At 41.8% G+C, this 14,744-nt stretch overlaps 1 protein-coding gene across 1 annotated transcript in view; it reads right to left on the minus strand.

The window, feature by feature from the left end:
* The window catches only part of RAB2A (RAB2A, member RAS oncogene family), a 90,112-nt gene that overhangs the window by 63,197 nt on the left and 12,171 nt on the right, over positions 1-14,744 (minus strand). Inside the window, exons 2-3 of the mRNA XM_018561817.1 lie at positions 12,567-12,638; positions 1,359-1,426 (exon numbers count right to left, since the gene is read on the minus strand). Of these exons, the coding sequence (XP_018417319.1) occupies positions 1,359-1,426; positions 12,567-12,638 (140 nt within the window). The remainder of the gene's footprint in view (positions 1-1,358; positions 1,427-12,566; positions 12,639-14,744) is intronic.

Here is a 14,744-nt window from a genome sequence, read left to right on the forward strand (position 1 = left end):
AAGCAGAGATCTGCTTTATCAGCTTCTTCTCTCTCCAGATGACTGACAGGTGAATGCGGAAGTGATGTAACACACATCACTTCTGCATTCACAGCCCGGACGGGGATCAGCAAGGAGCTGATCTCCCGTCCTCCTGACGCCCTCGGAGCCGGTCCCGGGATCCAAGATGGGGCAGCGGATCCCAGGAATCAACTGACAGGTCCTCTTTATGGAGACATTAGGGGTCTCTAGGACCCCTAATATCACCTGTGGACCCCAAAAGAAGCTGATGAAGCAGAGATCTGCTTTATCAGCTTCTTCTCTCTGGGTATAACGAGCGAACGAGCACATATAGGCGATCTGCGGGCTATGGACCCGCCGATCGCCTATATGTGAAACACCCGGTAACGGGTCTGTGCATTGAGCGGGTCTTTTCTGCCCGTGCGTGCCCGCTAGGGGGCAAGCGCGAGCAGAAAAAAATTGCCGTCTGGAGACGGCAACACGCAGATGCTGCAGTGCCGTCCGTCCGTTTTTTTACTACGGGCGGACGGCAAGAGGTTAAATAATGTATTAATGATTACACAGCTGCATTCATTTTTGTCTTTTATATCTGCCTAGAGCTCAGCTTTTACACAGAATAAACACCTTCCGGCACTTTGTTCCTGTGCCCTTCCTGCTTTAACATAAATTACTATCTATAATTTACCAGCAGGTGGTGCTGCTGACAAATTTACTGAGAATGTCCAGATCACAAGTAGATATAGTGTCAAAGTGGAAGGTATATAGCAACAGTTCTAATGACATGGTGGCAGAACCAAGGTGTCTACGCTCACTGTACAAGTATGTTAAAAGCAGGAAGCCTTCTGTAGTCAATAGAATACAGCCGTGTGCATAAAAGGGACAAGACTCTGCAGCACCACATGCTTATGTAATCGAAGTGAAATTGTAGCTTCACTTTGACAGGCCTTAAAGAGAGACTGTCACTTTGCCCAAGATTGTTGTAGGATTGCCAGCGAGGGGAGAGGGCCCTGAATGAGCAAAGTGACAGTGACTCTTTCATTGCTGGAAGGGGAGTTTTCAGGAAAGCAGCAGAAGGGTACAAATCCAGTCCAATTTATATAGATCAATAAACTTGGCAACTCTCTGCTCTGGTATAAAGGTGTACAGGAGAAAGCAATAGCTAGGCAAAGGCAACAGTGCTCACCAGAAATGCTTGGCAGGGTGAAATCTGCACTGTGAATTCCTCGTTAGATATTCTAACCTGCCCGTTCACTATGAAAGCTGGAGAGGTTCAGGGGGTATTGTTTACTCTTCCTCATTGCATAAAAATGTTTACAAAGAGTTCTTTGAATTAAAATAGCTTTTGAATGTGTACTTACTGTGTCCCAAATCTGAAGCTTTATCTGCTTGCCGTCAATTGTAATCATTCGTGCACCAAATTCCACACCTGGAAAAGACAGGTACACTTTTATTTACATCTTAGCATGGAACAAACAACTATTTCAGGTTTTGTGTGACAGGGTTAGATATCTGCTATTGTTCCCATTAAATTAACCACTTCAGTATTGGCATGTTAAACCTCTTCATCACCAGGCCATTTTTCAATGGAGTTAAAGTTTGACTGAGAATGACTCTGGCACGCAACACTGAACACGTTCATTTTATATCCTTTTTTTGAGAAATAGTGTTTTCCTTTGGTTTTTACTATATAAAGAAAAAAAAAACTGTTTCCCTTACTTTCTGTTAAAAAAACCCAAAAACATAGCACATAAAAATGCCGGGACAGTACGAAACCCCCCAAAATAAACACCTTTTTAGAAAATGGACACCCCGAAGGCCATGTGAATTTTTGTAAAGAAACATGCCAGTATTGATGGGTTTAAAACATGGAACTTTGTGTGTGACCTGTACATTTAATTGAATCTCGTGCGCCATTAACGAGGGAGGAGGAAGTGAAAGAATGAATGTACAGGTCACATACAATGGGAGGCTGGAGATGAAGGGGTTGGGTTAATGTACAGATGTGTAGGATAAGGTAGGTAAACAGGTTAAAATACAGCTCAGGGCAGAGATAAAATGGAGTGGACATATTCTATAGAGGAGAGCGAAGTGAAAGGGTTAAACATTTAATTATGCTTTATTATTATTTCACCAGGAACTAATAAATGAACGACCCATTCATTCAATAGCTCCTTTCCCTGCCAATCACAGCGATCAGAAGGCACGAAGCTGGTCCGACCGGCTCTGCACCTGAAGCTGATGCTCACCACTGTCTGTGTACAGTGGCTGGTCTGCAGGAGGTTCATGAAATTATGCACAAGCCTCAGGTTTAAGCAAGAAATAATAGGAGTAGATCATAAGAAACAGGGGATGGACCTGTTTCCTGTAATGTACACCAAGCCAAAACTGCTATTTTCTTAATTGTTAAATACAGGACACAGGATGCGGCATTCTGAAACCCGAGGACTTCCAAAAGCAGTCCAACGAAGGGCTGGGCAATACAGTAAACTAATGGTTAACAGGACCACAGAATACAACAAAGGAGCAGATAGGGCTCTACAGCTTACAGGGCTGCCTGAAGAACCTTACGAACCAAGCAGACATCTGTAGAAGCCTGAATGTCCACGTCCTATACGGTAACAAATGTGTGAACTGAAGATCAGGTAGCAGCCTTGCAAATCTAAGAAAAATGAAGCCTGATACTGAGAGGCCCAGGAAGGACTAACAGTCCAAGTAGAGTGCACCTTAATTGGGAAAGGAGGAGCCTTGCCCTTGCGGTGATAAGTTTGAATGACGAGTTGTCAAATCCACCCAGCGATTGTGGAACGAGAGACTGGCTGACACCTGCAGTGGCGTTCAAGCATGACAAATAGTGTCGGATTGACAAAAAGAGGCTGAAGGGGATGAACTCGATTAGCCTATGCCATCCAAACAGAGGAGGAAAGCTTCCTTAGGATGTTTAGGCACGGGACATAGAGATGGTAAGACATGGTTTAAGTGAAAGGAAGAAACCATTTTGGGAAGGAAAGAGGTCCCAACCTTGACCTCGTGCAGCACAAGAATGGGTTCTTTACAGGTCAAGGCCGCCAACTCAAAATCACCGCGCAGAAGTGATGGCGACAAGAAAGGCAACCTTTTGAGTAAGGGTGGACAAAGGAATATCCATAACAGGTTAAAAAGGCATCCTCTGAAGGACTGACAGAACTAGGTTGACATCCTATAGATTTAGAGGGAAACATACAGGAGGAACGATGCACCACTCTTAATGAAGGCCTTCACTAATCGACAGGCAAGTAGTCTCTAGAAAACACGCTTCTAAGGCTGAGATTTGACTCGACGGTACTCAAAGCCAAATCCTCACCCAGACTGGAGGAAAGACAGGATTTGTCCCATGGTGCACGGCTGTATCAAAAAATATGGTTAGTACTATAGTACGCAGGATGTTGCTGGCATCTTTATGTACTGTGTGCATGGGTCCATAAAAAACAATACACCTGCATTCAAATCCAGTCCCGCTTTACTGAAAAAAACAACAAAAAAAAGCTTTTTTCCTTACGGCTGTGTGCATGAGCTTTAAGAGCATAGGGATAACTAAAACCGATAGGCCCCCTGTCGCACAGGACCTAGACTTCAACAGAAGCAGGATGGTAGAGCTGTCACTGGCAGAGACATGCCGTACGACCCAGGAGGGACCATGGAGAGTCTGCCAACAGTTGACTATGTTGGAGCTATACTTTATCCAGGACCAGATCAGTGTAATGATGCCCTCCATCTTTATTCTGCAGAGTAGACAAGAAAGGAGGTTAAGAGGGGTAAGGGCATAAAATCAGGTTGAAATGATCCCCTAGAGCAGGGGTGGCAAACTCAAATTCATCGGGGGCCGCATCAGCAGTATGGTTACCTTCAAAGGGCCGGTTGTATAGGACTATGCATCTACTCTTTATTATCATAAATAGTTGCCTCTGCATTCAGTTGCTACTGGTTTTAATAATAATTATAAGTAATAACTAGCCTTGAAAACAGAAGCCTAAGAAGAATAACAGCAAGCCCGTGGACGATACCAGCAGTCTGCAACCCTCCTTTTCAACTGGCATGGAATTAAATTATTCTCATAATAATTATAAGCAGACATCCAGAGCACCCCACTCCCAATACAGCAGATGTCAAGAGCCCTCCCACCATCAAAAGTACGCTACGTACACAGTGCAGGGGTCAGGATTGCGCCTAAAAATTCCTCACATCTGTACTCTCCCCTACCTTCCTATCTGGACCAGCTCTGGTACCTCCCTGTATAGGCGGCTCCCTCCCTTTGTATTGGGCTATAGTACCTTTTTTTTTATTGGGCTATAGTGGTACCATCCCTCTGTGGGTGGATGTCCTGTGTTATCAGTACTTTGCTTCTTTTTTTTTTACGATAAAACTTTAAAAATAGCAGCACACAGTTTATTAAGAAGAGGCACAGAACGCAGCCCTCTGGATGGGGGAAAAAAACTGCCCAAAAAACTGCCAGCAATCTCTGCCACTATGAACATTCAGTAGCATGCAAAAAAGCCGGCATCGCTGGCTGGAAGGACTGGGGAGGCGGGGTGGAGGTGGGCACCAGAGCGGCATTGTAAGCCGTCATGGCTGCAGAAAGAGAGGAGGCGGCGGTGGAGGCGGAGACAGGGCGGAGGCGGAGCGGCACAGTAAGGGGGAATATGTAATTCCTGCTCAGACTGGCCGCGCCGCTCACTTGCTGAAATCCCAACCTGGCAAAATGAGGTGGCTGCTGTGCGGGCCACATTACAAGGTCCGGCGGGCCGGATTCGGCCCGCGGGCCTTGTGTTTGCCACCCCTGCCCAAGAGTCACTGGAGCATCCACTGCCAAGGTCCGAGGATCCATGCCCTGGCAACAAGTTTGTCCTTCGTTTTGAACCTGGAGGCCCAGCGGTCCATGTCCAGTGTGTTCCTCACCTGCAACAGAGAGCTTGAAACGATTGTGATGGAGAACAAACACCAGATTCAAGACATTAATAACTGAGAAAGTTTGTCTGGCAATTTTCCATGCCTGGGATCTGAACAGTGGTCAAGACCGGTAAATTAGGTTCTGCCTAAGCCCGAATCACGCCTGCTTCTCTCTGCGCTGAGGGACTTCTGGTGTCTCCCTGATGGTGGATTTAAGTCACTGCTGTAGCACGGTCTGGCTGAATCGTAGTAGCGTGACTTCACAGTCAAGAGGTCCAGTGTTGAAGAGACAACTGAATGGCCCGGAGCTCCAGAATATTGATCGGAAGTGGAGATTCCTTGGCGACCAAGTTCACTGTACTCAGAGGTTATCCAGGACTCTTACGACCATGTACTGCAGAGCAGTAAGGGTTAAAGTGTATGTCCACTTTTGCAATCATACTTAAGAAAACCCCTCTATGTTTATTGTGTCTCTATTCACACAACATACTGTTAAAGAAACAGCTTCGCACTCACCACTCCACCACAGCTGCAAGGCATCCAGGAATTGGTTGCAGGGGTGCATTTGAAACTTTATACATATGGACTTTGATTTTATTATATATACGATTTGATTTATTGGTCACTTTATTATCCATTTTACTGGAGCACCTTGCATTACTGTATTTATGGACTAAGATTGGATTTTATATTGCTGGATTTAAAAGTATTGCTTGATATGGTATTTATGGCAGTCATTTTACTATATAGTACACGGATTTTGGGTATATACAGATCCTACATTGAGTAAGGATTATAGCGCTGCACGTTTTGTATATTACCGTATATACTCGAGTATAAGCCGTCCCGATTATAAGCCGAGGTACCTAATTTTAACCACAAAAAAAAGGGGAAAAAAAAATTTTTTTTTCCCCTTTTTTTTGTGGTTAAAATTAGGTACCTCGGCTTATAATCGGGACGGCTTATACTCGAGTATATACGGTATTTATTCACATAAAAAAAAAAAAATTTTTTTTTCCCCTTTTTTTTGTGGTTAAAATTAGGTACCTCGGCTTATAATCGGGACGGCTTATACTCGAGTATATACGGTATTTATTCACATAAAAAAAAAAAAATTTTTTTTTCCCCTTTTTTTTGTGGTTAAAATTAGGTACCTCGGCTTATAATCGGGACGGCTTATACTCGAGTATATACGGTATTTATTCACATAAAAAAAAAAAAATTTTTTTTTCCCCTTTTTTTTGTGGTTAAAATTAGGTACCTCGGCTTATAATCGGGACGGCTTATACTCGAGTATATACGGTATTTATTCACATAAAAAAAAAAAAATTTTTTTTTCCCCTTTTTTTTGTGGTTAAAATTAGGTACCTCGGCTTATAATCGGGACGGCTTATACTCGAGTATATACGGTATTTATTCACATAAAAAAAAAAAAATTTTTTTTTCCCCTTTTTTTTGTGGTTAAAATTAGGTACCTCGGCTTATAATCGGGACGGCTTATACTCGAGTATATACGGTATTTATTCACATAAAAAAAAAAAAATTTTTTTTTCCCCTTTTTTTTGTGGTTAAAATTAGGTACCTCGGCTTATAATCGGGACGGCTTATACTCGAGTATATACGGTATTTATTCACATAAAAAAAAAAAAATTTTTTTTTTTTTATGTGAATAAATACCGTATATACTCGAGTATAAGCCGAGGGGGGCGCTTTTCAGCCAAAAAAATGGGCTGAAAATCTCGGCTAATACTCGAGTATATACGGTATTTATTCACATAAAAAAAAAAAAATATTTACCTTTTAGATGTTTCATCAGAGAAAGCCATGGTGCCGATTGCAGGCTACTCTCAGCAGTTTTGAAAGGGAAAGTAGAGGGTCAAACTGTGGGACAGACTAAACCGCCTCTCATTACCATACAGTGCTTATAAGGCTTTAACCTTTAGTGAGGACAGACAAGTGTTTAAACTGATAATGAAATTTGCCAGCACAGTACAGACAGGGCTAACTAGAGTAAAAATTCCACAGCCCCTCCTTAACATCACATAGTGGGAAACTAGGTAGGAATTTTAGGCAAGTCAAAAACCCTTAAAATGTAAGAAGCTATTTATTTATATTTGTATTATTATGTTGCCATTCAGATATCAGAACTGAGAAATATAAAGTATTATTCCAATTTGCCTGCAAAACTGAAAATACACTTTAAAGTGGACCCATTACCAAATAAGATACCTCCCTGCTAACCTGGTCTCATTACTTATATCTCTGCTGAGGACAAACCTGGCATTTTGCCCATGTACAGCAAACAGGTTCACTTAAATTACCTCCTTGAACAATTACGTCCTGCTTTGTAGTATCTGTGGGCATTTACATGCCTGCATATGCCTCTTTGCATTCAGCTCAATTTAGCAACTGGTGAAGAGAGCTGCCATGATCACAGCACTATTTAGGGTTTACTGAACCATCTATAATGTCAACAGGACATGTATGATGCCAGGAGTCTGTAAGCCCTGCAGCCATGCTCCACAGAGGGTTCAGCGAACACTACCTGCAGTGTCAGACAAGCTTGGTTTCCCTGTGTAAATGGACCTTTAAGCAAAGTGCTGCCAATGCTTAATCAAGAACTGTGTACATGTAGGTTAAACCCCTCCATGGCGGGATAATTCTATCATGGGTCCTTGAGGGGTTTAACAGACTCCCGGCGGCTTCATATTTGTAGAGCCGGCAGCTGGCTTTACAGTAGAAGCGATTCTGGCGACTCAGATGTCGCCAGACCGCTTCTACAGGCCGGTGAAGTGCCCCCTCCATGTTTCCTGGGCTCCGCTGCTCTGCCGTGTTTCCAGGGCCTCCTGTGGGCCCGGGACCGGCATCTCGGGTGTCAGCAGGAAGCTGGGAAGGAGAGCGGCGAACCTCCGTTCACCAATCTCCTCCCTGTTCTATGTGACCGGGAGCGACGCGTATTGCATCATTTCTGGTCCCTGAGCTGTCATTGTTGGGCCCTTGAAGCCCAGCAATAAGCTATTAAAGTGCAATAATGCACCTTAATAGCTTATTTAGAGTGGAAAGGTGATATTGGGGGTCTTTTGGACCCCCAGTATCACCTTAAAGCAGGGGTAGCAAACCTCCGGCCCTCCAGGTGTGGTGAAACTACAAATCCCATGATGCATCTCTTCGGGAGTCATGACTGTGGATTTGAGAATCTTGCAATGCCTCATGGGATTTGTAGTTCCACCACAGCTGGAGGGCTGTAGGTTTGCTACCCCTGCCTTAAAGATTACCCGTCACCACCAATATGCTATCACATGGGGGGTTTGTTAGCCCACGTACGTGATAGCACTTAAAAGGTTAACACGTTTTTTTATTATTTGTACATTTATTAAAAGTTGTTTTTTTTTTTTAAGTCCCTTGCCTCCGTGCGCCTTCAAGTAAACAACGATTGCGCTACACATGTTGGGTATCGCCGCACACGCCAGCGTGAGATAAATAATTATAGGACTAATATTTACACGCATCTCTAAACTGATGACCTGTTTGGGCTTTTAAAGCGTCGTCTATGGACTTTTTGGGGTACTGAATTTTGTCGCAGTTTCACAGATGCACACAATTTTTAACCTGGGCATGTTGGGTATCTATTTACTCGTAACCTCATTTTTCTTTAAATATAAAAAGGGGGGTTAGTGTTTTAGGGTACTAAATTTTACTTAAGTGCATTTTTCGCTAAATGTTGGGGTTTGGTCATAAGTGGAGCCAATGTCGTGCAACATTTTATTCTACAGGGTATTGGCTTTCACAAAATATATAATATTTGGGGGTTTTAAGTAATTTGTAGGCCTAAAATGTGGATTATATCATGTAAGGAACGGGAAAAAAAAAAAAAAGGCCTTGGTTCTTAAGGTGTTAATATTTTTCTAAAGCTAAAAGCTGAGGCAGCCACTCAAAGGAAAAAAATCAATAGCACTGACTTTCTGGAAAATGTATTTTTTTTCAAATGAAATATGCATCCGTATAATATGTAAAACTGAATTATGCTTAAATTGCGCAACTTTTTCATAAGTGCCACTGCTGCTGTAAATAGTAGTGTCACATGAATAATCGACAACAAGTGTGAATAACGACAACAAGCGTCTTGCAAAGCAAGTCATAGCTGTCAGTGAATGGAATGTGCATTTCGAAATGAGGTTCAGTTGGTATAAACAACTTGCTGAGCTTCTTATTGGGACTTGCAAAGTATATTTAGTCCCCTGAAATTAAAGTAAAAAGGTTGTTAAAGACCAAAGACAACCGCCTTGGCCTGTATTTATACGCTGAGCTTACAGATGGTTTTTATATGCCCATTGTACTCTAGTTTGTCCAAGTAGTATGTGATACTGAAAGTGCTGTATATGAAGTTATTTCACTCTATAATCTAGAGATTGGACTTTCATACCCTGAGCCAGAACTGCAGAGGTTGTATCTACTGCCCTAACTGCCACTTTCAGGGAGATCCATCTGTTTCCCCAAAGGAGGAGTACTGAGTAATCTCCAAGCCACTGAGTCAAAGACTTTTCTTGGTGAATCTGGTGACCCCTCTCCTTCCTGTGCACACTCATGTGATGTACCTGCTATTACATGCCTAGGGAGCGCCTCATTTTCAAATTTACATGTTTATATTCACATGCATGAGTAAAACAATGAAAAAAACAGCTGGTTCAGATACGTGCTTAAACCCCTGCTAAGGGGAAGTTCCTGAAGCTCTCAGGCTAAGAGCTCAGCATATGACTTTATTCAAGGCCTGAGGTGGCCCAAACATTTCTGCAGCCAATGGATGCTCTTTTTTAACCAGCACTCAAGGGTTTACCACCCTTCTAACAAGGATAACAAAAAGGATGGCTTGAAATATTCTGAACAATTTACAAAAGGAACATATATACTAGTTCTGCATATTTAATTTATTTAACTATGGTCCGTACTAAAAGTTTTTTTTAAATATCAGGTTAAGGGATGACTCCCTAATACAGTGGTGTCCAAACTGAGGGCCACAGACCAGATGTGGCTGTATGCTTACCTGTATCTAGCCATTGGGGTACTATTCCTCCCTCTGACACAATGAGGTGCTATTTCTCCAACCGACACTAAAATGTGGGGCATAATCCCCCCCGGCAACAACAACTTTGGGGTACTAAACCACTCACTGATACCAATGTTGGGGCACTGTTTTTTCTACTGACAAACAATGGAGCACTATTTCTTCTTCCACTGTTAGCACAGATGGGGCATCATGCCTCCATAGCCAACCATCTATGTTGCATTTTTTACTCCCACTGACCTCCTAGCATTAGGCAATGTTTACTCCTCATTATTCTGGGCAATTTTCTAAAGGACAGTGTACTGGCTCTTTGGGGACCCCTGCTCTAATACAAAGGTTAACAGTCTATATTTACCTTATTGTAACAAAGTCTTATACTGAAAACAAGAACAACATGTGTTGCTGCACATGACCAATCAAGCTTTATATTTTATGCTCATGGAAAAATGAAATAGTCCCCTTAATCTTTACCTTTTGGGACCTAAATTTAAAGCAGCGGGAAGGCCTTACCGCAATAAAAAAGGTAAGAAAATGAATGTCGGTAAAGCTCTGTGCTTTACAAGTATGTGTAGCACTACTTGCTTTGGAGCTCCAAAGAAAGCGATGCCCCATTCAATATAAGGAATGAAAAAAAGTAAAAGGAGGACAGCCCCTTCACATGACCTGCCAAAGTCACACAGGGAGCCCTCCCCTGACCATGGTAAGCAGAGAAGACACCATGGGACACTGCAGGCTCCACACCATGTGAATTATTCATAAAATGCAGATGCTGTATGGAGTCAGCACTTTAGTGTCCAGTGGAGAAAGGTTATCGATACTCGCTTTCTATTATAAATGGCCTCCAGTGTTTCTTCCATTTGTAAACGGAACACTTCCTTAACTACAGAAAATTCAGGAGAAAGTATTTAGTAAAAGAAATGACAGAACAGGTACGCAAGCATTTTAATATCACCAACTCACTGCGTTCTGTAGTTAAAGTATCTGGTATGTGTATATAATGAATTGATGGTTTCAGCAAGACCTTCCGTTGAATTGATGGTTTCAGCAAGACCTTCCGTTGAATTGATGGTTTCAGCAAGACCTTCCGTTGAATTGATGGTTTCAGCAAGACCTTCCGTTGAATTGATGGTTTCAGCAAGACCTTCCGTTGAATTGATGGTTTCAGCAAGACCTTCCGTTGAATTGATGGTTTCAGCAAGACCTTCCGTTGAATTGATGGTTTCAGCAAGACCTCCTCTAGAGTACTTATGCTTCAGTGACTATGAAAAGGAGACAGCCCTTTCACAGAACTTGCCAATCCCTGCGACGTTGGTAGTCACGTTGGGTTTCAGCAAACAGTCCCGGGACAGCAAGTGCTTATGCCAGACATCGTTGAGGATATCATCAAGGCATAAGTTCTCTTTACATCATGACACTGCCAGAATGCCATGAATGTGCAATAAAGTGCACATGTGCTGGTGACATTATCGGGATCAATAATAGTGATATCTTGGGAAAAGTATGTATTATATGCTTTTAGACCAGAACAAGTGGCATTCTTGACTTTACTTCCCCTTTAAAATAGAACCATTGCCTCCTATTAAAATATATATATATGCAGCATCACTTAATATGTTCAAATGTCTCTTGTCCCCTGGCAAAGTCCCACAAATACTTGTTGAGTCTGCAAGTGAAGTCCATCTTATGTAGCTTCAAGCAATGGTGTGGCAAGGCAGTTGCACTTCTGAATTCAGAGGAGAGTTGCCATTCCTATGATGGCTGTGCCAGCCTGCACTACAGTGTTGCAGGGGGTGCGGCTTTTAGCATTGTCACTGCTGATTGACAGGCCTGCAACTTAGCCACATCTAGAACTGCTCTCCGCTTTCTGAATTGACAGCACTTCCTGTTACTGAATCTCTCCGTCTATGAGCTCCAGTGCCTGGGATGGGAAGCACGTGACACAAATGGAGGATTTGGCTCAGTCAGGGAAGGTAAAGGATTATGTTTTGTGTATTTTATAGGGCTAGTAACTGGATTTGGGACTTTAGATTGTAATATAAGATCTTATAGTTGCACTTTAATTCATTGTGTCGAGTGAAAACTCCGGTATTTTAAAGTGACACTCCACTTCAGTGAATCTAGATTGCATATTCAACCCCTTTTAAACGGAATTAAAAATACATAATTTCAATAAACTTCCTCAAATTCAGTGTTGAGTGCCCATTATTTTCTTTTCCAGTGTTGTAAAAAGAGAAGCAAAACATCCCAAAGGTCAAAATATTGGCAAAGACATATGGCATACTTCTATAAACCAAACCAAAGAGCAAAGGATGCCTGAAATTTCACCTCAAACTCTGTGCAGACTGTTCGGAACATACAGTGAGCCAGTTACACAAACAGGAAGTGAGAGTTAATTCATAAATGAACTGTGTACAGAATGCCCCCAAAACTGAAGAGTTTGAAGTATATGCCTGTTTACAATAACCTCAGCTGTCTGCTTCATGAGATAGATCATTTATTTCAGTACATTAGAAAATCACATGTATTGCAGTTCAAGGTTTTAAAAATATTTTACACAGGTGTTTTCTTCAGAGTAACTTACCAATCGTCAGGTCATGAACAGGCTGGAACCTCTTGTCTGTGAACTGTAATAGTAGACAAGATTTGCCAACACCTATAAAAGGAAAGAAAAATAAACATTAATAATAGAATCCTTATGCTAGTCACATTTGCACCAATAAAAGCAAGCAATGCAATTTCAACCACTGATTCTGACAATCATGGTATGGAGCAACTCTGATCAATGAGGTCATGTATTGAAGACATCTTTCAACACTAAAGTCAATTGCTTCCTTTTCTAGAGAAGAAAGCAATTACAACTTTTAGAATGTGTGTGCCACATCCATCCATCAGGCTGTGACAGATCCCAGGCGCTAGTCTTGAGAACAGGCAGATGTCCCAACTGTCATTTTTGAGAAGAAATCTAACCAAGCTCCCACACCTGTATACACCAAAACAATGTACTGTGATACTGATATGGCAACAACATTGTCATTACCTATTAGCAAAGCAATATTCTTTTCAATGGGATGCTACAAGCAAAAAAATACTTACCTCGGCCTTGCCTCCAAAGCTTCCCAGTGAATCATCGCTGCCTTCGGGGAGAGCTGGGTGCTTAAAAATCCAACGAGAATGAAATCCAGACCCCTGCAATTGTACAACCTCATGGGATTTCAAGCTCCTAGATCTGACAGAAGTTATGATGTCACCTATGTCTCCCAGAAGCGTTGGAGGCCAGGTACACTGTCCTGCCTTCTGAAGGGTGGCTACTTTTGTTCCCCATGGTCCGTATGTTGCCAACGAGCCACCACTTAAACCTCACTCCCGTGATGGAATACAAATCAGTGAATGTGAGATTATACACAAATAAGCTACATTGTTGTCATTAGTTAAGATACTAGAATGCATTTGTAAAGTTTAAATCCAGAGATTAGCGAACACTGAAAAGCTGACCTTTCAGTCAGTGGTCAAAGCATCTTGAGGGTTTCCTGCTCATAACTTTTCAGTAACTATGTCTCAACTCATTATAAGTGACTTCTTACACAGTTCGCATATTTATCATGTGATTTATTATGTTCACTACTTGAGCAGAACACAAACTTCAAGGAACATCTCATCACACATTTAAAAAGGTTTCTGAGAAGAGAGTGAGATGGTATGAATGTTTTTTTTGGACTTAATTTGTTGATAGCTACTTATGCGATGACAAAGTGAGTGGGCCCATAATGTCAAATCAAACAACTTACCAATAATGCTGATGAATACGTAACACACACACACACACACACACACACACAGGTGACATCTATCCATTTTGTACTGAGTGGCGGCGCCATCCGCGGTCACTGTGAGCACCCCCCTCATCCAATTTTAGGTTTTTTTCGCAGTAAGGAGTGCGATAAGGTATCTTTTTTTGTTTGTTAACATGTGCCATAACGCAAATGAATGCAAGGCAGAACAAATAGCTTAGTGCATTTAAAAAAAAAAAAAGCAACGCCAACATACTATGGCAACGCAAGTGAATGCACTTGTGTTGAGTCACGTAAATGCACACATTTCAGTATGACTGCACCCCTTAAAGTGTAGTTCCACTTTTGCAGTCAAATTTGAGAAAACCCCTCTATATGTTTATCATGTGTTCCCATTCACACAACACACCAAAGAACCTAAAACAAATAGATTTATTTTCTAGCTTTTTCGTGATGAAGGCTTTGTACAGATTCCAGGCTACTCTGAGCAGTTTGAGAGTGAAACTAGATGGTCAGACTGAGGTTCCTCTCAACACACAATGCTTGGACGCTTTAACCCTTTGTTAGGACAGTGTTCAAATGTAGTTTACAACTGATAATGAAATCTGCAAGCACAGTACAGGCAGGGTTAACTAGAGTAATCATAAATTCACATAGCCCCCTCTTAACCAGTTGACATCCGCGGTGTTAAACCCCCTTCCCATCCAGGCCATTTTTCAGTATTCAGCGCTGCGGTACTTTAACTGACATTTATTCCGTCATGCAGCGCTGTACTGAAATTAATTTTATACCCTTTTTTGGGGACAGATAGAGCTTTCTTTTGGTGGTATTTATTCACCACTGGGGGTTTTATTTTTTTACTATATTAAAGGAAAAATTACCGAAATTTAAAAAAAAAAACAGTTTCCCCTATATTAAATGATAAAACATTTATTATTACCCAATTTTTTGGTAAAATATAAAAGATGGGG

Source organism: Nanorana parkeri, unplaced genomic scaffold (genome assembly GCF_000935625.1).
Source record: "Nanorana parkeri isolate BGI_ZX_2015 unplaced genomic scaffold, ASM93562v1 scaffold546, whole genome shotgun sequence".
Lineage (NCBI taxonomy): Eukaryota > Metazoa > Chordata > Amphibia > Anura > Dicroglossidae > Nanorana > Nanorana parkeri.